This window comes from Oryctolagus cuniculus, chromosome 2, assembly GCF_964237555.1.
Source record: "Oryctolagus cuniculus chromosome 2, mOryCun1.1, whole genome shotgun sequence".
Taxonomy (NCBI): domain Eukaryota; kingdom Metazoa; phylum Chordata; class Mammalia; order Lagomorpha; family Leporidae; genus Oryctolagus; species Oryctolagus cuniculus.
In genome coordinates this window covers 148,015,676-148,034,889 of record NC_091433.1, presented here as the reverse complement: position 1 = coordinate 148,034,889, position 19,214 = coordinate 148,015,676, and the positions used below count along the sequence as shown (strand labels likewise).

The following is a 19,214-nucleotide window of genomic DNA, read 5'->3' as shown; positions in this document are numbered from 1 at the left end:
GTGAGGGGGCGGATGGAGGGGGGGGGAGAGAGAGAGAGATCTTTCATCTGGTTCATGCCCCAAATGACCGTACAGGCCATAGCTAGGCCGATCCAGAGCCAGGAGCCAGGAGCTTCCTCCAGGTGTCCCACATGGGTACAGGGGCCCAAGAACTTGGGCCATCCTCCAACATTTTTCCAGGTGCATTAACAGGGAACTGGATTGGAAGTGGAGCAGCCAGAACTCAACCCAGTGCCCATATGGGATGGCAGCAGTACAGTCGTCAGCTTTACCCACTACACCACAGTATTGGCCATGATTGCCTGGTTTTGATGTAGTGTTGTCACCTGGCGTAACACAGATAACAAATCCTAGCATTTCCCACATACTTGGATTAAATTAGTTCTGAAGTTTATAAAGAGCAGTCTCCTGCCCACCTCCATCTTTAAGGTTAGAAAGCACCCATAATAAAATGAAGAACTTTACATTTTTAGAGACGTTTCTTTTTCTGTTGCTCTTATTTGAAAATAGAATTTACCACTGTAGTGAGGCCTCTGCTTATAATCTTATTTCATCAGTGTCACAACATATTCTTCAATTATTGCTTGATCTTTTCTGTAGAAGAAAGTAAAAAAAAAATCTAAAACTGAGCATACTTAGAATGGCCACTTGTTACCCAGATAATCTTCCTTTTGGATGTTTCCCATCTAGCAAATAACTGAGGATCTTAACTACAGAGAGAAAAGCAAGTATTAACATAGGATTGACTGCCTCCCTTGGCTGGGTGTGCTCAGGGGCCACACACCTGGCTGGCTTTCTCCCATTCAACAAGTTTACAGCATGGATCAAGCCTGGGTGTTCAATTTGCTATGCACATTCTCTGTGCTTGAAACTGAACCAGAGACTGCGGAGAATACGCAGAAGTCCATAAAGAGCATCATCCCTGACCTCAGAGAGCCCCCACCCAGACGTGCTGGAAGTGATAAGAGCAATACAGGAAACAACAGCAGCATGATGAGATGATGATTCATTCCTGGGCTCTGTGATCAGAGCCGTAAGAGTGTAGTGTTGCAAGGAAAGGAAGTCCCATGAGAACTGAGTGGTTGGAAATGTCTCCAGGATGGAAAGACGTGCCTTGACCTGAGACTTGGAAGGTGGGGCTGGTGTGGGAGCTGGGATGCTTTTGCCGGATGAGCCAGCCTCAGGCCTCCTCCTGTCGCACCAGGTGTGCGCTTCCTTAGCAGTCTATGAGAGGTGGTGACGTGAGCCCAAGGGTAGCCTCTGCTAGAGGGGAGGAATAGGAAGTAGAGGGCAGGGTGGGAAGGATGGAGCCAGGCAGGGGAGGGCATGAGCTTGGGCATGGCACAGTAGATAACAGACCTGTTGAAAGTCTTGTACATATATGCGTAATTGGCATACACACAGGTTGTTTAGTGCGCAGATATAAATGTATTCACTATAGATGTATGCAGTGCATATTTATAGTGGGCACAGTAGAGATGTGGTAGATATATATGTAGCATATACACATAAAATTGTCCTTCTGAGGACTCCTTTTAGATTGTGATACAAAGGAAGGAATGTGTGGGCTGGGCTGTTCAAATGAGACAACTCCATATTTTCCCCTTTTTCTTTCTTTTGGCAAGTCTCAGGCTTTGATTTGACTCTTCAGCCACACACCTCACAAAACCACCACTTGGAAATTCAGCTTTAGTGATGTGTCCCTTGTTTTCATTTTGAGCCAAACCTTAGCAAAGATCCCAGAGCAAGGAACAAACCTATGATTAAATTTAAAGTCATCAGAAAATGCTCCAGACATTTTGCCATGCATCTGCAAAAAAAAAAAGAGAGTGTGGACAGCGACATAGCATTGAAAAACCCTCTTAAAACTGTGTTCTCCTTTTTCTGAATGTATAGTTCTATGCCAATTTGTAAATTGTGTAGCTTCCACAATTAAGCAAATCTATCCGAGAAGAAATCTGTTACCATCTCCTTATAAACTTTCCTAAGACTGTTAGATAAATGCGGTTCTTGGGCCAAATGAGTGCACATGGGGTTCACAGTGTTGGTTAAGGTGGGAGGGCTGCGTGAACCGGCGTGCGTGGCTCTGCCTATAATGTGGGCCTGCCTCTGCCTTGTTTGATGATCTGTTTCCACCTCTGCTCTCCCCCTCTCTAGCCTAAACCCACGAAGGGGCGAATGCGCATCCACTGTCTGGAGAACGTAGACAAGGCCCTTCAGTTCCTGAAGGAGCAGAGAGTCCATCTTGAGAACATGGGGTCCCACGACATTGTGGATGGGAACCACCGGCTGACACTCGGCCTCATCTGGACCATCATCCTGCGCTTCCAGGTGAGGCACTTGGCCCAGGGTGGTCGGCCCCCTGGTGTGAGCATCCCCATACAGTTGGCCTCCTTCCAGAGGGCCCAGGAAGGCCTCATCTCGGTCAAGTGTGCAGAGCCCTGTGTCCCTTGCTGTCCTGTAGGCCTGTGGGTGCTGCTACATTCTTCTGCAGTCACTCATCCCTGGAAGCTGTGGTCCTCCTGTCAGATGTGACCCACTGGCGCTGTGTGTGCTTCCAGGCTGCGCACGACTGCGCTGACACCTTGAGATGTGTGGTCTGGGCCGCTCAGCTTTCAAGAGCAAAGAGACAAGCCTGTGGCTGAGGCTGGCTCACTAACATGAGACTGAACCTCACCAAGCTGTGCCATGTGTTACAGAATATGTTTAAGAGAAGCCACTTAGGGCTTTGGTACGTGTGTGGGCTCCCTTCTCACCTTCACTTTCTCCGTTGAATGTGAAGAATCGTCTTCAGGGAGAAAGCACAAATGTCTTATGTTTGTTTGAGCTGAGGATGGTTTTGCAGTACCTGGCTGGTGGAAAGGCTGTAGGTACACAAATATTTTGAGCCAGAAGGTGTCCTCAAGGTCATTATGTCCAGTTCTGCTTTATGAGGAAACCCGAGAACCCAAGGGAAGTTTGGAGCCTTGCCCAGGAGTCCACAGCCAGTCAAGGCTTCACTGGGTGTTTCTGACCCCACAAGTGTGATCTCGGTGTTTCAGAACTGGGCTACACCTCCCACCCGGTGACTGGCTCTGCCTGCAGGCACACACTCGGGAAGCTCCCGCTTTTCAGTTACCATTTGAAATGTGGGCACGTAGTGTCAGGTGACTGCAAACAGATACGCTAACAGTGCTGTCTCCTTGGTGACTGATCCCTCTGCCCCTCCGTCCTCTGCTGCCCTTTTGATAAAGATCTTGCTGATTTTTCTGGGTAAATAAAAATCTCACACGACAAAAGGAAAATGGAAAATCAAATTTATAGCCGTCTTTGTTTTCTGCTGAAACTCTGAAATCAGCCTTCCCCCTCTCACTTCCCCTGGGATCAGACTTGAGTTTTAGTGCCCTCAGGCGTGGCTGGGAGGAAGGCTACAGTGGAGTTAGCTGGAGTTAGCAGAAAGAGATGCCCCCGAGTGGCTGGCTTCCAAACCAGCTGATGTCGCATGCCCAATGCTGCAGAAAAGCTGCTTAGTAATTCAGGTTCCCGGGACAGCTCCAGCGATTCTAATTAGTAGGCTTGAGGAGGGAGCCACTGTGGGAAGTGGCATTGTCACGGGAGGTAGTTACAACAATCAAGGGGCATATTCTCCTCCTCCACTCCACCCCCCCAGAACTCTAAGGCAGGTTTCTGTCATCTAGTTCCTGAGTGGCAACAGAGGCATTGCCATTAAATTCAGTAATTAACTGCTCTCAGTATGTGTTCTAATGGAGCTGAAATGAGCAGGACATTCCTAGAGCTCCATTCCAGTTTTGCAGAGTAAAATATTGTATTTCTGTCGCCTCTGGCCTGTAGTGGTCAGAGCATGGAAGGGTATCCTGCTCATGGCTTGTCAGTGGGTCAGTGCTCATGTCAGGGGAGCTGGCACACACAGCACCTTTTTCAGGATTCTCAGCGTGAATTGGGTTGAGTCATTGACTAATTAGCTTCCTGCCAGCTTTCCTTTTTCTATACTTCAACCTATAAATGCTGATGCGTACTTTCTCCCTTTCCTTTGAGGCAAGAAGCATGGGCTGCTGGTGTTACTGCATGGCCTGCAGTGTTGGTGTCTTACATGACTCTGCTTCCTCCAGCAGCTTTATTAAATCGTCACCTGTTCCACAAATACGTGTTGATTCTGTGTCAGCCGGCGCCCAGCACATGTTCTGTCTCCTTGGTGAAATTTTTCTATGTGTCTACAGAGGTCTCTTCTTCCCAGCTCCTGAATATAATTCTTAAGTTGTGTGTGTGTGTGTATTCGTTCATGTCGTGTTCTCCCCATAGCTCCCAGGATATGACCTGTCCTGCATATGCATAGTAGATACCCATTAAATACTTGATGGTGACTCATAGGTTTTTACTTGCTGGTTATTTAGCATGAATTGTGGCGAAAGGAACTGGCAGTCTTGGAGTCTGCCTGGTCTAAACAGTTGAATTCTTCTTTCAGAATGCTTTAGAAAGGGATACCCGTATTGCCACAGAAGTGTAGGAAAACTGGCACAGTTCTAGCCTGCTTTTCCTTGCATGAGGATTAGTCATTCTATATCCATTTTTTGCACATGAGCTAATGATTATAATTGAGTTTGGAGCTTATGCAAATTCAGACATCCTATTCTTACCACATTAAGAGTATAGTTATTTTGCTTCCTAGTTGAAAGCTTCTAGCTTTTAATATTATAATTTGGTAGTTTGTCCCTCTGCTCTTTTTCAAAAAGAATATGGGAAGTTTTTGTAGATTGAGTGGACAGAGATATCATGGGGCCAGAGCAGAGAAGCTTGGGATTGGAGTGGTTAGTGCTGGGAAGTGACAGATGACCTGGGCCAACACCATTCATTCCCAGCCTGTATCCTATATTGTTTATAAGAAAGGAAATTAAAGACAAAAAGATATTCAGAGTACTAAATTCTAAAGTCACATAACTGGTATCTGGCTGCTCATCCAAGAAATACCATTGCTGAGCACCATGTCATTTATGAAGCTCAGCACTTCATGTTCATTGTCACATTTAAGTACACAACAGTACTGTGAGGTAGCCGCTGGTAGCTGTTGCTATTCCTCAGATGGGAAGGCTGAGGATCTCAACCAGGGACATACAATAGGTGGTAGAACCTCTGTTCACACCCAGGCCGGGCCTGACATTGGTGCCAGGAGCCCAGGTATGTTGTATAATGCATAAAGACACGCTGCCCCTGGGGGACTCACAAACGCAGACCATGGGAGCGTAGCATTCAAGTGTACTTTTTCTCTGGGAGTTTGGGTCCACTTTCAGGAAATGGTACACACAGTGTTCTCACCATTGAAGTTGCACCCCGATAAAAACAATGTTTGGTTTTGAAAATTTGAACTTAATATTTCTCTGGGGCCTGGTGAGGCTGCAGGTGTCTGCTGTGTGAACCACTGTGGTCTCTCTCAGGGCCAGAAGTGACCTCCCCCAGGTGCTGGAAAGCCAGGCAGGTAGCCCACCTTCCCTGTAGCCTCATGTCTGTGCACAGTAGAAAACCAAGTTGTGGCTGATGTTTCTGAGGTGAGCCCTAACTTCAGGAAACAGTTTTCATTGACACCTAGTGCAGGTAGTCTGCAGGGCAGGGCTTTGATTGAAAATTAACTGTTTATATTTGTGTAGCCCTGTCTTCTTCAGTGGCTCTTGATAGGCAGCTGACCCATTTATATATCTACTATTTATTTGTAAATCTTAGATCCAGGATATCAGTGTGGAAACTGAAGACAACAAAGAGAAGAAATCTGCCAAGGATGCATTGCTGTTGTGGTGCCAGATGAAGACAGCTGGGTGAGTGTGAACTCAAGGGTATCGTGGCTGCTGCTTCCAGGGCTGAGTTCCACTGTGGTTCGTCACTTAGAAGGTGTTGACAGGTATCTTTTCCACTGGTTGCATTGAGAAGTCTTGTTACTTCGTAAGCAGTCGATAGGCTGACATGTCAGCTAGTTCTCAGAGTAGAAGGAGTTCTGATTTATATTTTGAATCTGTCATGTCTCTAAAATCAGTTCCTTTCTCTTTTTAAGGAAACCCTATAAAGGCAGATATTTGGTGCACTAATTAAGATAGCACTTGGGATGTCTGCATCCCATATCAGAATGCCTAGGACTGAGTCCTGGCTGTGCTTCCAGTTCCAGCTTCCTGCTGATGCTTAGCCTGGAGGCAGCAGGTGATGGCTCAAATAGTGGGGTCCTTGCCACCAATATGGGAAACCCTGATTATAGGCTCCAGGCTTTAGCCTGGTCTAGCCCCAGCCACTGCAGGCAAATAAATAAAAATAAATCACAACGAGCTGAAGAAATCTCAAAGAGCCTTGTATTTTGAATTTTAAAATCCAGAAAGCATTTTCAAGAATCACATCTATGACATTAACAATGCAGTTATGAGTTTTTTCCTCCCTTTCATTTCTGCCATTTTGGGGAGCTTTACACAGTAAACTTAAATGAATAATCTTTGGACATTATCCGTCTCCATTTTCCTTTTCTGAGGGTACTTCAAAAAGTTCATGAAAAATAGAATTAAAAGTTGTTTATTTTGTTTTTTTATAATAGAAATTTCCATGTACCTTTAGAGACCCCTTAATGTTCTTTCACTGAAATTTTAATGAAGATATTTTTATAGAACTGCATCTTTTCTATTGCTCACGAAAATTGTCAGGGCTCAGCTGATGTGAAACCTGTAAGTTCTCAGATTTGTTTAGGGCCAGAGATACTTGATGAGAACTAGTTTTATATCGGATTAGAGAGTTACTGTCAAAACTACTTTGAAAATGAAGATGTAAGTGTAATGAACATGAAGTGAGGAAACTGTACCTTATGACCCAATTAGGAGATCAAGTAAGGTCAGTAAGGTATGAATCAATTCAGGCACTAAGTTTTTAATTTTCAGGATGGTGTAGAATAGCCAGTTCATTGCGAGGTGGTTTTCAAATGGCATTTTTTTTCACACAGATACTTGTTCTTCAAAAGTTCATCCAACTAAAAGATAGGAAAAAAGAAAGCTGATTGTCACACAACCAGGTCAATTCAGATCTTGGTGACAGCAGGTGCTAATGTCCTGATGAGTGGAGTAGGAAGCCAGTGGAAGCAGAGACCTCTGATGGGCCTAGGTCGTGGCCGCTTCCTAAGACTAGCGTTTTAAATGCAGGGCGCAGTTCATATCTTTTGTGAGATTGAATAAGTGAGAAAAACCACATGGATGTACATTGTATTTGTATTTCATAGCAAGTTGAAATTGAGGGGATGCTTTCTCCTTGCTGATGTTCACTATTCACTATCTTGGATTTCACAATGCTTGCAAACTTTTTTTTAACACCACATTTAGCAAAAGTAGAAGCCTTTATTTAATAATTTTGTTGCTTTTCTCTTGTGCTTTGTCCTTGGCAGGTACCCCAATGTCAACATTCATAATTTCACCACTAGCTGGAGGGACGGCATGGCCTTCAACGCACTGATACACAAACACCGGTAGGTTGGGTGGCATCACGCTGACAGTAGTGAGGCAGAGTGTTGCCATTCTGTAGGACATCTGGGTGGCTTTTGATGTTTATATTCACTGCCTTAGATGGTGGGAATTCCAGCATTCCCTATAACAGGGAGAATATGGAAATTCCCTCAAAGAAGTAAACAAGTTTGTGCATTATCTTCTGTTCTTTTAATAACCTTTGAAGTGTTTATTTAAGGATCAGACTTCATTGTCTGCTGACTGCATAGTCTCATAGAGTTTTACTCAACTAAATGGTTAGGTTAACATCTTTGGAGTAATAATGTGTCACTGGTTACATGATTTGTTTCCAAGCCATGATTTTTATTGTGTTCTGCCCAGGCCCGACCTGATAGATTTTGACAAACTAAAGAAATCCAATGCACACTACAATCTGCAGAATGCGTTTAACCTGGCAGAGCAGCACCTCGGCCTCACTAAATTGTTGGACCCTGAAGGTAAGGACTAGGGGATAAAATGTAGCACTTTCACATCAGTGTTGTTTTATCTGCTTTTATCAAAGGAACAGGGACTTAATTTTGGTTAGGGGAATTACTTGAGGATTTGTGGAAAGGGTGACATTGGGAAAAAAGATAAATATGGTTTAAATCCAGTCTGAAGGAGCAGACATTCTAGGCAGAGGAACTTGCGTGATCAGAGGCACAGAACCAGTAAAGAGGAAGGCACCCTCAGGGACTGAGGAGGACTCAGTGGGAATGGGACGAAACAGAAGAGGGTACCACTGGAAAGGTGGATCGGGCCCACCGACTACAACTTTAAAGGTTGTTTAGCAGATAGTTGAGAGTCATTGACAGTTCTTGACATTGGTGTTCAAAATAGGTTGGTATGAGCCCTCAACAGATGCTGTTGACTGGCGTTCATCCAAAGGTGAGGATCCAAATGCCTTGGAATGAGCAGAGCCTGAGACAGAGGCCTTATTAGAAGACTGTGCTATTTGCCAGTGAAAGGTGCCTGCAGAAAAGAGAGACGTATGGGTGGCAGAAGGGCCAGCAGTCAATAGTCTCTGCTTATGTCTGAGTGTCCCATTTTCTGTGTGGAACCCATCTCGCTTCTACCGTGGATCCCCACACCAGGACCCCAGAGCCTGATATCAGGTGGACAGACAGGGAGCTGACTTTCAAGGGGCAGTCCCCTAGGTTTGTTGCTTAAAATCCTAATTGTAGGCTTCCATTTAGCAAGATTTCTCATAAGAACTTTTTCTAATTTTGAGAAGCATTTAAAATACAGAAAATTTGTTTGTAGTGCTGCAAGTTTATAGATCCTCCCAGCTGTGAGCAAGTAACAGGGAAAGAAAAAAACTGTAGTATGTGAGTGGAAGTTTAAAGTTCTTACAAATATAGTACAGGAAGTTTAACTCCTCAAGGGCAGATTGAGGTCATGAGGCAGCCAAGCAGACTTCTCGCTGTTTTCCAGTGCATCAGATTGGCTGATATATTCACTACAGAAAAGGCTGTGATAAAATTATCTTTGTGCTAACCCATTAAATGATTCTTTTCATTATAAACATAAAACTAAAATGTCTTGAGTTGCAGTAAATCTCCAGCTTAACCCCTACCTCTCTCTGGGAAAAATTTTTCCTTAGACCTAGCTCTTTGTGCTTTGATAAAGAACCTTTATTTTTCTCCTGTCACAGTGACAACATTTTTTAATAACTTGCTCATTTTATTAATCTTTTTAATGACTGCCCAGTATGAATAGGGGATTGATGACTCCTGGATCACAAGACATGGAGCTAAAAAAGGAGGCTGATATCACTTGATTGTTAGTTATCCGTAGCTATTGTTAGTTGTCCAGTGCCTCAAGTTGTCTGCAGATAAGTTAAAAAAGAAAGGTTTTGCCTGCCTTTGTTTCCAGTTATGACAACATTTTGTGTTGATTTGCATACAGGATTGGCAGTTTTTTCTGATTGCCATTCTGTCCATTGGGCATAGTTTGATGGGATTGAACATACATAGGAGGAGCATGGTGTGGCAACAGTAGCTGTGGTTCTGGCTGAGCTGTCATTGGCTGCCTGCTGACCCCAGGCAGGGAGCATCCCAGTCCTGTGCCCCAGTGTTCTCAGGTTTAAAATAAGAGAAGCAGTCTTGCCTTACACAGGGCTGTTGGGGTAGAAATGAAGGTGTGTATATGAATGTTCATTAAGAAAGAGCCTTTGATACATGAGTTAAAAGCTATCATGGATCTTCTCTTCCCAGTGTATCCCAGGTTGACTGCCTCACTCAGTTTTACCATTACCCCAGACTACCATTTTCATTCACTTGCTCCCTCTCTTTGTTGACTACTCAACTTTGTGCAAGACAACACACCAGGAATTTGGAAAGCGAAGTGGCACAGGGTGTTGCTAAGACAAGATTCTTAGTCTCAGGAACTAAGTCTTATAAGGCAAATAAAACATGCATAAATATAAGTAATTAGAGTTTCTGGCAGAAAGTAGGCTGTGAGTCCATTTAAACAAAGTCTAAGGGAACGCAGGTGGGAGGTGGTAATTCCAGCTATAGGGACCAATAACAGCTATATCAGAGTGGGGAATTTTGACCTAGACCACAAAAGATACTAAGAAGTCAGTGAGGTAGAGAAGGCCGTTTTCGGCCAAGGGAAATTGTGAGTAAAAGAAGTGTATTGGAAATTGTGGGGTGTGTATGGGGAATAATGAATAGTCAGGTTTGGTTCAGATACAAGTGTGTAGTGCCGGGGCCGGCGCTGTGGCTCACTTGGTTAATCCTCTGCCTGCGGCACCGGCATCCCATATGGGCGCTGGATTCTGTCCCAGTTGCTCCTCTTCCAGGCCAGCTCTCTGCTGTGGCCCGGGAAGGCAGTGGAGGATGGCCCAGGCGTTTGGGCTCCTGCACCCACATGGGAGACCAGGAAGAAGCACCTGGATTCTGGCTTTGGATCGGCGCAGTGCCCACCGTAGTGACCATTTGGGGAGTGAACCAACGGAAGGAAGACCTTTCTCTCTGTCTCTCTCACTGTCTATAACTCTACCTATCAAAAAAAAGTATGTAGTGCCGAGAAGTTGCAGGCTATGGAATTAGAACTATCTGGAGTAATACTTGGCGTGATGAATACTGAGGAATGGACAGATAGGGAAAAAAGAGGGGAAATTGTAGCCAGATTCTAGAGGACTAGAGGGCTTACACTTGATACTTCAGATTGAATGACAGTTTTGAGCTGGAGGAAGTGTCTTCCCAGCTATGCTTCTGGAAGATCAGTCTAGGTGCACCGATTGAAGTGGGCAGTAGGAAAACTAAGGGAGAGAGCCGTTGTTTCAGGTCTGGTTGTGTCAGTGACTGGGCCGGTCAGAACCATGCATGACAGTAAGGATTCTATGACTGACTGAACATGACTAACAAGGAGATAAAGATGTCCCAAGACTGTGTGATCAGGGGAGATTCTGGTGCCGTAGGTAGAAATGAGAACTCAAGAACACAAGCCCATTTTGGCGTAGAGGGAAGCCAGTAAGGAACATACCATGTCTGGAGAAGGCATTTTATGAATATTCGTGTGTTAAATGGATGACTGAGATGACTTCCTCCTCATTATCCTTGCAATCAATGCAGTGCTGGCCAAACTCTGTTTTAAAAATATGAAGATGCTGGACTGTTCAGTGTGGTAGATAGTTCTGAGTTGTTCCTGCTGCCTGAATGGTGGCCCTGTGAGTGAGTGGTCCTCTCAACAGCGTCTTCTCTGGGTTACAGATATCAGTGTGGACCACCCTGATGAGAAGTCCATCATCACCTACGTGGTGACTTACTACCACTACTTCTCTAAGATGAAGGCCTTGGCTGTTGAAGGAAAACGAATCGGAAAGGTGAGCTCACACCAGTTCTGTGAGACTTCATTAGGTTCACGTCTTACTGTGCTTCCACTGAGCACCTGGTTCCCCTGAGCATGTACAACGTGCCGCAGCAGAGACACCAGCTTGCAGTGGGCTCTCCAAGTCGTGGTATTAGGTAGGAATGTCTTCATCCCAACAGCAATGGGAGGAAGGAGGGGTGGCTGAAATATTTAAGTGTTGGAGAAGAATCTCAGACCCGGAAGCTCCCCCTCTCCTCAACTTCCCAGAAAACTGTGTATTAAAAATCTTAGGTTGAGTTGGCCAGTGTCCTGGGCAGTTAGAAAGACTGCTCAGTTGTATTGTTTTTACTTCTCACTTAGCTGATGCTCACATGCCACATACCTCCACCCAGATGGTATTGTAGTCTCCGAGTGGTAGAATGGAAGATCCATGGGAACAGGACCAAACGAGAGTCCTTTTTGTTTCTGTAGCAGTCGGTGGAGATTAGGCTACAAGAAGTCATTCAGAATCTCTGCCTGGAGTTTGGGAGGTTACCGAACCAGTTATAGTTGAGTTAAGCTGTCATTATTCACAAGTGTTAGCCACAGTCTGGGTGCCTAATAACAAATGGTTCCTTGAGTTAAAATGCTGTGCTGAAGTAGTGTGGACCTGTTTCCAAGCTTGTCATTAGTGTGCATGTGCTCATGTAAGGTTGCTGTCATGTTTTCCTTACATGGGGATATGATCCTGCTTTTCAGTTTTTCTAATGATTATTTACAGGTGCTTGACAATGCTATTGAAACAGAAAAAATGATTGAAAAGTATGAATCACTTGCCTCTGACCTCCTGGAGTGGATTGAACAAACCATCATTATTCTGAACAACCGCAAATTTGCCAATTCGCTAGTCGGGGTTCAACAACAGCTTCAGGCATTCAACACTTACCGCACTGTGGAGAAACCACCCAAGTAAGACACAAATAGTAATGCATGACCATTGATAAGGGAAGCGAGTTCCTTGCAGCCAGCAGACCCCATTTTCCAGCTCCTCTGACCTCATCCCTTCATGGAATTCCTCTCACCAGCGGCCTACACTCCCTTTCATTTGATTCTGTTTTACTGAGATGTTACAAGCTGTGCCCTTTCTGAGTCCTTTCCAGTTTAAATGAGCCGGTGACGTAAAGTGTGCATGAGAATACTAAGAAATGATACACGTCCCCAACATGTTACCAAAACCTGTGTTTCCAGTGTTTGCTTCAGAATTCCTTGTTTTTTGGATCATAGAGAATTAGCAGATTAAATGTGTTGTATAAATCCATAGGTGGACCTAAGGCAGCAACCTGTAATGAGGCCCCTAAGGATGTGTAGCCGAATCTGTAAATATTAGCCGTGTTAGATAAAGACCATAGTTGGATGTCAGTTCAAGTCCAGTTTTGCCTCGCCCTTGAAATGGTTGAATAAGGTTTGTTTATCTTCTCTCTTAGTCCAAAATCATTGTTTTTTTGAAAACCCCCACTCCCCCACTCGGTTGCAGCCTCCTTGGTAATGTCTCTGAAACCCATGGAAAAATAAACTAAGTAGATAGTCCAAATAATCTATGTTGAATGCATTCAGCCATGCTTTCTGAATGAAGTCCTTCATCCAGGACTTACAGTTTAAATCTTGAATGAGGTGATTAATAGGAGAGTGCTGTGGACCCTTGAAACCCTCAAATGTAAATCTCAGCAGCAACAACCAACCACAGAAACATTCAAGGTCTTGGAACCCAGTAACTAGCCCTCTGCTATCTTAACATGAATTTCACACAAATCAGACCCAAGATGAATGGCTTTTAAAATTGTGTGGCTGTACGAAATGTTTTTTCTTCCAGTGGCAAATCAGTTTTTCTCCTTGAAGAAATAAAATACAGTAAATAATCCATGCGTGGCTGTTTTTTTCTGTGCTTAGATTTACCGAGAAGGGGAACCTGGAAGTGCTGCTTTTCACAATTCAGAGCAAGATGAGGGCCAACAACCAGAAGGTCTACATGCCCCGGGAGGGGAAGCTCATCTCTGATATCAACAAGGTAAAGTAGACACATCCCATCCCATACTGTCCCTGACCTTCTCCCAGGCTTCAGGTACCATCTTGGTCTTGACTGCTAAAAAGACAGGAGACTGGGATGGTGTGTGCCTTTCAGCTGAATCACTGAATGGCAGATGGTCAAGCTAATACTTAGAGCAGTCCAGCCATTGGAGTTTCTTCAGGGCAGTGGTAGGTTTTCCTGTCTTAGACTATTTGCCTTGTTACTTGGACCTCTTTCCTGTTTATTCCTCATCTATGTAAGACAGTCAACTCACACATCTTTAAACCACAGGCAAGAACAACTTGAGACCATACTTCACATATTTGGAATCTCCAGAGGTTGTGGGGCTTAGGGTGTGGAACAGTTGCCTTTATCATGCCTAGCATATCTGCAGTTATAGGATTTCATCAGGGACATAATTTCCAGCTCGAAATTTGAAAAATCCAGAACTCTGTGTTCTGTTGTGCACTTAAATTCTTTTGAGTGGAATCTTTGGATTTTTTTTAATATGAAGTTAGATATATTTCGTAGGAATAAATATAATGTGGAAAAGTGGTCAGGAGTTTGTAAGAAATACTCAGGTAGATAAACTAAAGACAAATGGCTCAGGGTGGAGTTAATGGGGGAGTAATAACATTTATTTTAGAAAAGCTGCTTTGTTTTTATATAATCACAACTTTTAAAAGATCATTAATTCCTTTCAAAGTGAGAGGTTTGTAATTTCATTATGTTGCTGTATATCTGCAGTGCTTTGTTTTTCTAGTACAACACAGGATCTTTAGATTTAGATAAGGGAGCATGTTCCCATGAGGCCACATTAAGAGAATTTTGGTTTTTTTCTCAAGTCATTGAGGGTGGGAACAGGATTTTCCTTTCAAGTTCTTGGTTCTTTTTGAGAAACACTAGCTGTCAGCTATGGCCGCAAGGGCTCCTTGAACGTTGCCGGAAACCCTTTTTTCTCCCCATTTCCGTAGGCCTGGGAAAGACTGGAAAAAGCAGAACACGAGAGAGAACTGGCCCTGCGGAACGAGCTCATCAGACAGGAGAAACTGGAACAGCTCGCCCGCAGATTTGATCGCAAGGCAGCTATGAGGGAGACTTGGCTGAGCGAAAACCAGCGGCTGGTGTCCCAGGTCCTGCCCTCCACGTTACTCATGAGTCCATTCCTGGGGTGGCCCAGGAGCAGAAACTAGCTGAGGGGCACAGGTTCACAGGACAGCTGCTCATCAGCACTAGGCATTCAGGAGTAGCTGTCAAGTCATCTTGCCTACTTCCTGGAAGAGGATGTTTATAGCTTCTAATATACTTTCTCTTCCATTTATCTAACATTTCATAGATTTCGAAGCACAGTTTATTTAGAGACAGTGATTGTGTGTGAACTGCTCCCATTTCTCCTTAGTCTTTGACCAACCAACTCTTCAGAGCAGTTAAGACTATCATGAGATCAACACAAGTGACCTCTTTTTTTGTGTGACTTCACCATAACCTGTCACCTGCTCCAGTCTCTGAAGTCAGAAACTAGATGGGAGCCGGGTCCCTCTGGAAAAATGGGAAGTTGCTGGTTTGCTTTTGGGAGGGCACCAGAGTTCAAGCACAGAATGTTAAGGATCCCAGGGAAGGTAGAGACCAGTGGGGTATGGGGCCTGGGAGTCTGACCTGGCTCTGTTCTGTTTCTTTCACTTCTGTTGGATGGCTTTTTAAAATCTTGTGGGTTTTTTGTTTTTTTCGTGCTGTTTCTCTATAGGACAACTTTGGATTTGATCTGCCTGCAGTTGAGGCTGCAACGAAAAAGCACGAGGCCATCGAGACAGACATTGCCGCATACGAGGAGCGTGTGCAGGCCGTGGTGGCTGTGGCCAGAGAGCTGGAGGCAGAGAACTACCACGACATCAAGCGCATCACAGCCAGGAAGGACAATGTCATCCGGCTCTGGGAATACCTGCTGGAACTGCTCAGGGCCCGGAGGCAGCGCCTCGAGATGAACCTGGGGCTGCAGAAAATATTCCAGGAAATGCTCTACATTATGGACTGGATGGATGAAATGAAGGTAACACTTGACCAAAAGGAAAGAAGGCCAGAGCTGTTACAACAAGGCCCCTCTCGTAGGACCCTCCCACTGACTTCCTACACAATTGTACCCCTTTTCTAACTGTCTGCTCTGTCAGAGCCAGAGAGGGGCTACACTGCCCAAGGGAATATTTTTAGTTCACAAGTTAAATGAGACATGGAGTGTGAATAAGTGGTGACAGAGACCAGTTCAGTAGCTACGGGTCTTCCACTGTGGTTTAGATCTAACTTAGATATATTCCGTTGTAGGAAATGAACCAGACTATGATTCTTTTTGTTTTTAGTCATTCATAGTTGAAGTAGCTTTCCGTCTCCTTGTCCCTCCTGTGTGTGAATGCTACTGCTGTGGGTTGGGGTCTTGGGAGGTGGCATGGGCAGGTGGGAAAGTGTAAGGCAGTGTGGACAGAACACATGCTAGGAACCAGACAGCCAGAGTTGTAATCATGAGTGTCCCGGTTGCCTGATCTGTTTGAGCCCCTTCTTAAGTGGAGAGTGTACTTACCACATACCTAACGCAGTTGTTGTGAGGACTGAGTGGAGTAGTATGTGTATAGATCATGGGATGAGACTAGATGACAATGGCTGGTTTGTGTCTTCATTGCCGTTGCTGACAGCTCCGAGCATACAGTTCCAAGCTTTCCCCCGTCTAAGAAAGAGACCTGCCATGCTGTGTGCTGTATGTGTGTGTCTTCTGCTGGAGGCCGTGGAATGCTTACCCACGTCAGGCACTTCTCTAGCTGGGAGACATTGAGCCTTGCACAGAGAACAGAACAGGGCAGCTTTCAGCAGCTCTGTGAAGCCTCCTTTATCTCAGCACTCTGTGTTCCCAAGCCTGACCTTATGCAAGAGATTTCCTTCTCAGGATGTAAGTCTTCATCTGCTGCTTACCTCTTGAATTTTTCCTGGCAGAGCAGCAAGGTCACCTGATAGCATCAGTTTCCCCTCCTATTGTCCCAGATTTATAATGTTCTTGGTTATGTTCTGTCTTGACCTCTTAAAATAGAACTGCTCATAAAATGTAGCACAGAGGTGCCTGCCATTTTACAAATCATGGTGCATATTATTATGCAGGTGGGGTAAGACTTGTATAAGTGAAGTCAAAATTCCATCTGGAGAGGGTGTAGAATAAGGCACCCAACCAAATTCAGCTGATTGATGGGAAAAAATGTGTGTTCAGACTTAAATCTAAAAAGTTTGGTCTACTAAGCGTGAAAGCCACCTGACTCTGCTCTCCTTATTTATTCTAAGATGTGGCCGAAAGCTGTTCACCTAGATTCCTCTTCCAGTGATTGTTCAGTATCGTAGAGGCGAGCCAAAAAGCTCCTAACAGGAACAGCATTCACTTCAGGGATGTAACTTCTAAGAGATGTGTTTAAAGGTTAAAATTGAACAGGTCTGTCACCTTTCTGTCTTACCATCTTGAATAGTTGTTCCTGTGCAGGTCTAGATGTCTCAGTTCACATTTTGAAATCTTTCTTGTAGTTCCCCTCCTTTTCTTCCTATACTGTACTTTTTAGTGTTGACTTGACTTCTTATTCCCTGGCAGGTGATCCTTAGCTTCTTGTCTCTCCTGATGCTGGCTTTCAGATTTCTTTCATTTTTGTTCTGTTTCGTTTGCCATCATCATCTCCAAAGGTAGCAAGTCAATGGCAGGATGGAGGGAACGTGCAGCTTGGATGCTGCATCTCTGCTTTTCCAAAGATGATGTGGCACTGAAGCCAGAGATACATTCACAAATGTCCTTTCTGTCACTTCTTGTGCACAGGTGCTATTATTATCTCAAGACTATGGCAAGCACTTGCTTGGCGTAGAAGACCTGTTACAGAAGCACGCCCTGGTTGAGGCAGACATTGGCATCCAGGCTGAGCGTGTGAGAGGGGTGAACGCCTCTGCCCAAAAGTTTGCAACAGATGGAGAAGGTAAGGGTGAACCACTCTAAGGATCACCTCCTGGTTACCAGATATCCTGCCTTGTAGAAGAGTGTAAGTTGTGTGCGGCAGTGGGGTTCTGAACACACTACCCTATTATAGGTTCCTAGTAGGTTTGTCTGCTGCCATGACATAGGGGCACAAGGTTCAGTGGAGAGGCCTTCTGAACACTTTAATACTGCTCAAGTGTTTGTGCTGCTGGTTTTGAGTGTCTTGCCATTGGCTGTGAAACTACCAGGCCAGACTCAGAAGAGACACGGTCCAGCGACCCACCTTGGCTGCTCCAGCAACTCATGGCTTTCACATCTGTTCACACATAACTCTCTTTAGAAGATGTGCAGGAGGGTTTGGTCTTACTTCTTACATTTTTTTAAGAAGCAATTAAAGGTAGCTGCCTTTTCTCATGATTCATGTGCTTTCTTAGAACAAAAGTAATCATACTGCAGTTGGGTAAAAAAAAAAAAATTGCCCCTCCCTCGAAGGTGTTCTCTTGCCCCTCACCTGGCCCCACACTTCAAACTGAACTGATAATCCAGTAAGAACCTGAGATCTAGCCCGCTGCCTGCTGATGAGCAGGAACCCATGCCATGCTCCATCAAATATTCCTTCCTTGGTGTTAAACAGGTTACAAGCCCTGCGACCCCCAGGTGATCCGAGACCGCGTGGCCCACATGGAGTTCTGCTATCAAGAGCTTTGCCAGTTGGCGGCCGAGCGCCGGGCCCGTCTGGAAGAGTCCCGTCGCCTCTGGAAGTTCTTCTGGGAGATGGCAGAAGAGGAAGGCTGGATACGAGAGAAGGAGAAGATCCTGTCCTCTGACGATTACGGGAAGGACCTGACCAGCGTCATGCGCCTTCTCAGTAAGCACCGAGCATTTGAGGATGAGATGAGTGGCCGCAGCGGCCACTTTGAGCAGGCCATCAAAGAAGGTGAAGGCATGATCGCGGAGGAGCACTTTGGATCGGAGAAGATCCGCGAGAGGATCGTTTACATCCGGGAGCAGTGGGCCAACCTGGAGCAGCTCTCGGCCATTCGGAAGAAGCGCCTGGAAGAGGCCTCACTGCTGCATCAGTTCCAGGCGGATGCTGACGACATCGACGCCTGGATGCTGGACATTCTCAAGATTGTCTCCAGCAGCGACGTGGGCCACGACGAGTACTCCACCCAGTCTCTGGTCAAGAAACACAAAGACGTGGCGGAGGAGATCGCCAACTACAGGCCCACCATTGACTCGCTGCACGAGCAGGCCAGCGCCCTCCCCCAGGAGCACGCGGAGTCCCCAGACGTGCGGGGCAGGCTGGCTGGCATCGAGGAGCGCTACAAGGAGGTGGCGGAGCTGACGCGGCTGAGGAAGCAGGCGCTCCAGGACACCCTGGCCCTGTACAAGATGTTCAGCGAGGCCGATGCCTGTGAGCTGTGGATTGACGAGAAGGAGCAGTGGCTCAACAACATGCAGATCCCAGAGAAGCTGGAAGACCTGGAGGTCATCCAGCACAGGTGAGGGAGGGCCGTGGCTGGGGGCTGGGTGCTCTGGCCTGCCTGCTGTGACCACCAGTGGCCACCAAGTAATACCCTGTTGAATTGCTTTTCAGATTTGAGAGCCTAGAACCAGAAATGAACAACCAGGCTTCCCGGGTGGCAGTGGTGAATCAGATTGCACGCCAGCTGATGCACAGCGGCCACCCGAGTGAGAAGGAGATCAAAGCCCAGCAGGACAAACTCAACACAAGGTAGGCAGGAGGCCAGTAGCGTGCCAGCTTCCCGTGTGCTGGGCTGGGGGTGGGGAGGTGAGGTCATTCCCTAAGCCTTGCTGACAGGGACTTCCTGCGTGGGGTCACTGGCCTAATAGCACTGATGTCATGGCA

The 19,214-nt window shown here is 45.7% G+C and overlaps 1 protein-coding gene across 9 annotated transcripts in view; it reads left to right on the top strand.

Annotated features, from left to right (window-relative positions):
• The window catches only part of SPTBN1 (spectrin beta, non-erythrocytic 1), a 213,234-nt gene that overhangs the window by 153,129 nt on the left and 40,891 nt on the right, over positions 1 to 19,214 (top strand). For all 9 annotated transcript variants that reach the window (XR_011386645.1, XR_011386646.1, XM_051838931.2 and 6 more), the window contains 12 exons: positions 2,158 to 2,331; positions 5,713 to 5,804; positions 7,397 to 7,477; positions 7,836 to 7,951; positions 11,213 to 11,325; positions 12,073 to 12,260; positions 13,239 to 13,356; positions 14,331 to 14,489; positions 15,101 to 15,403; positions 17,189 to 17,342; positions 17,976 to 18,846; positions 18,942 to 19,079. Coding sequence is in view for 7 of the 9 variants with exons in the window: in XM_051838931.2 (XP_051694891.2) it covers positions 2,158 to 2,331; positions 5,713 to 5,804; positions 7,397 to 7,477; positions 7,836 to 7,951; positions 11,213 to 11,325; positions 12,073 to 12,260; positions 13,239 to 13,356; positions 14,331 to 14,489; positions 15,101 to 15,403; positions 17,189 to 17,342; positions 17,976 to 18,846; positions 18,942 to 19,079 (2,507 nt within the window). In the remaining 2 variants the exon portion in view is untranslated. The remainder of the gene's footprint in view (positions 1 to 2,157; positions 2,332 to 5,712; positions 5,805 to 7,396; positions 7,478 to 7,835; positions 7,952 to 11,212; positions 11,326 to 12,072; positions 12,261 to 13,238; positions 13,357 to 14,330; positions 14,490 to 15,100; positions 15,404 to 17,188; positions 17,343 to 17,975; positions 18,847 to 18,941; positions 19,080 to 19,214) is intronic.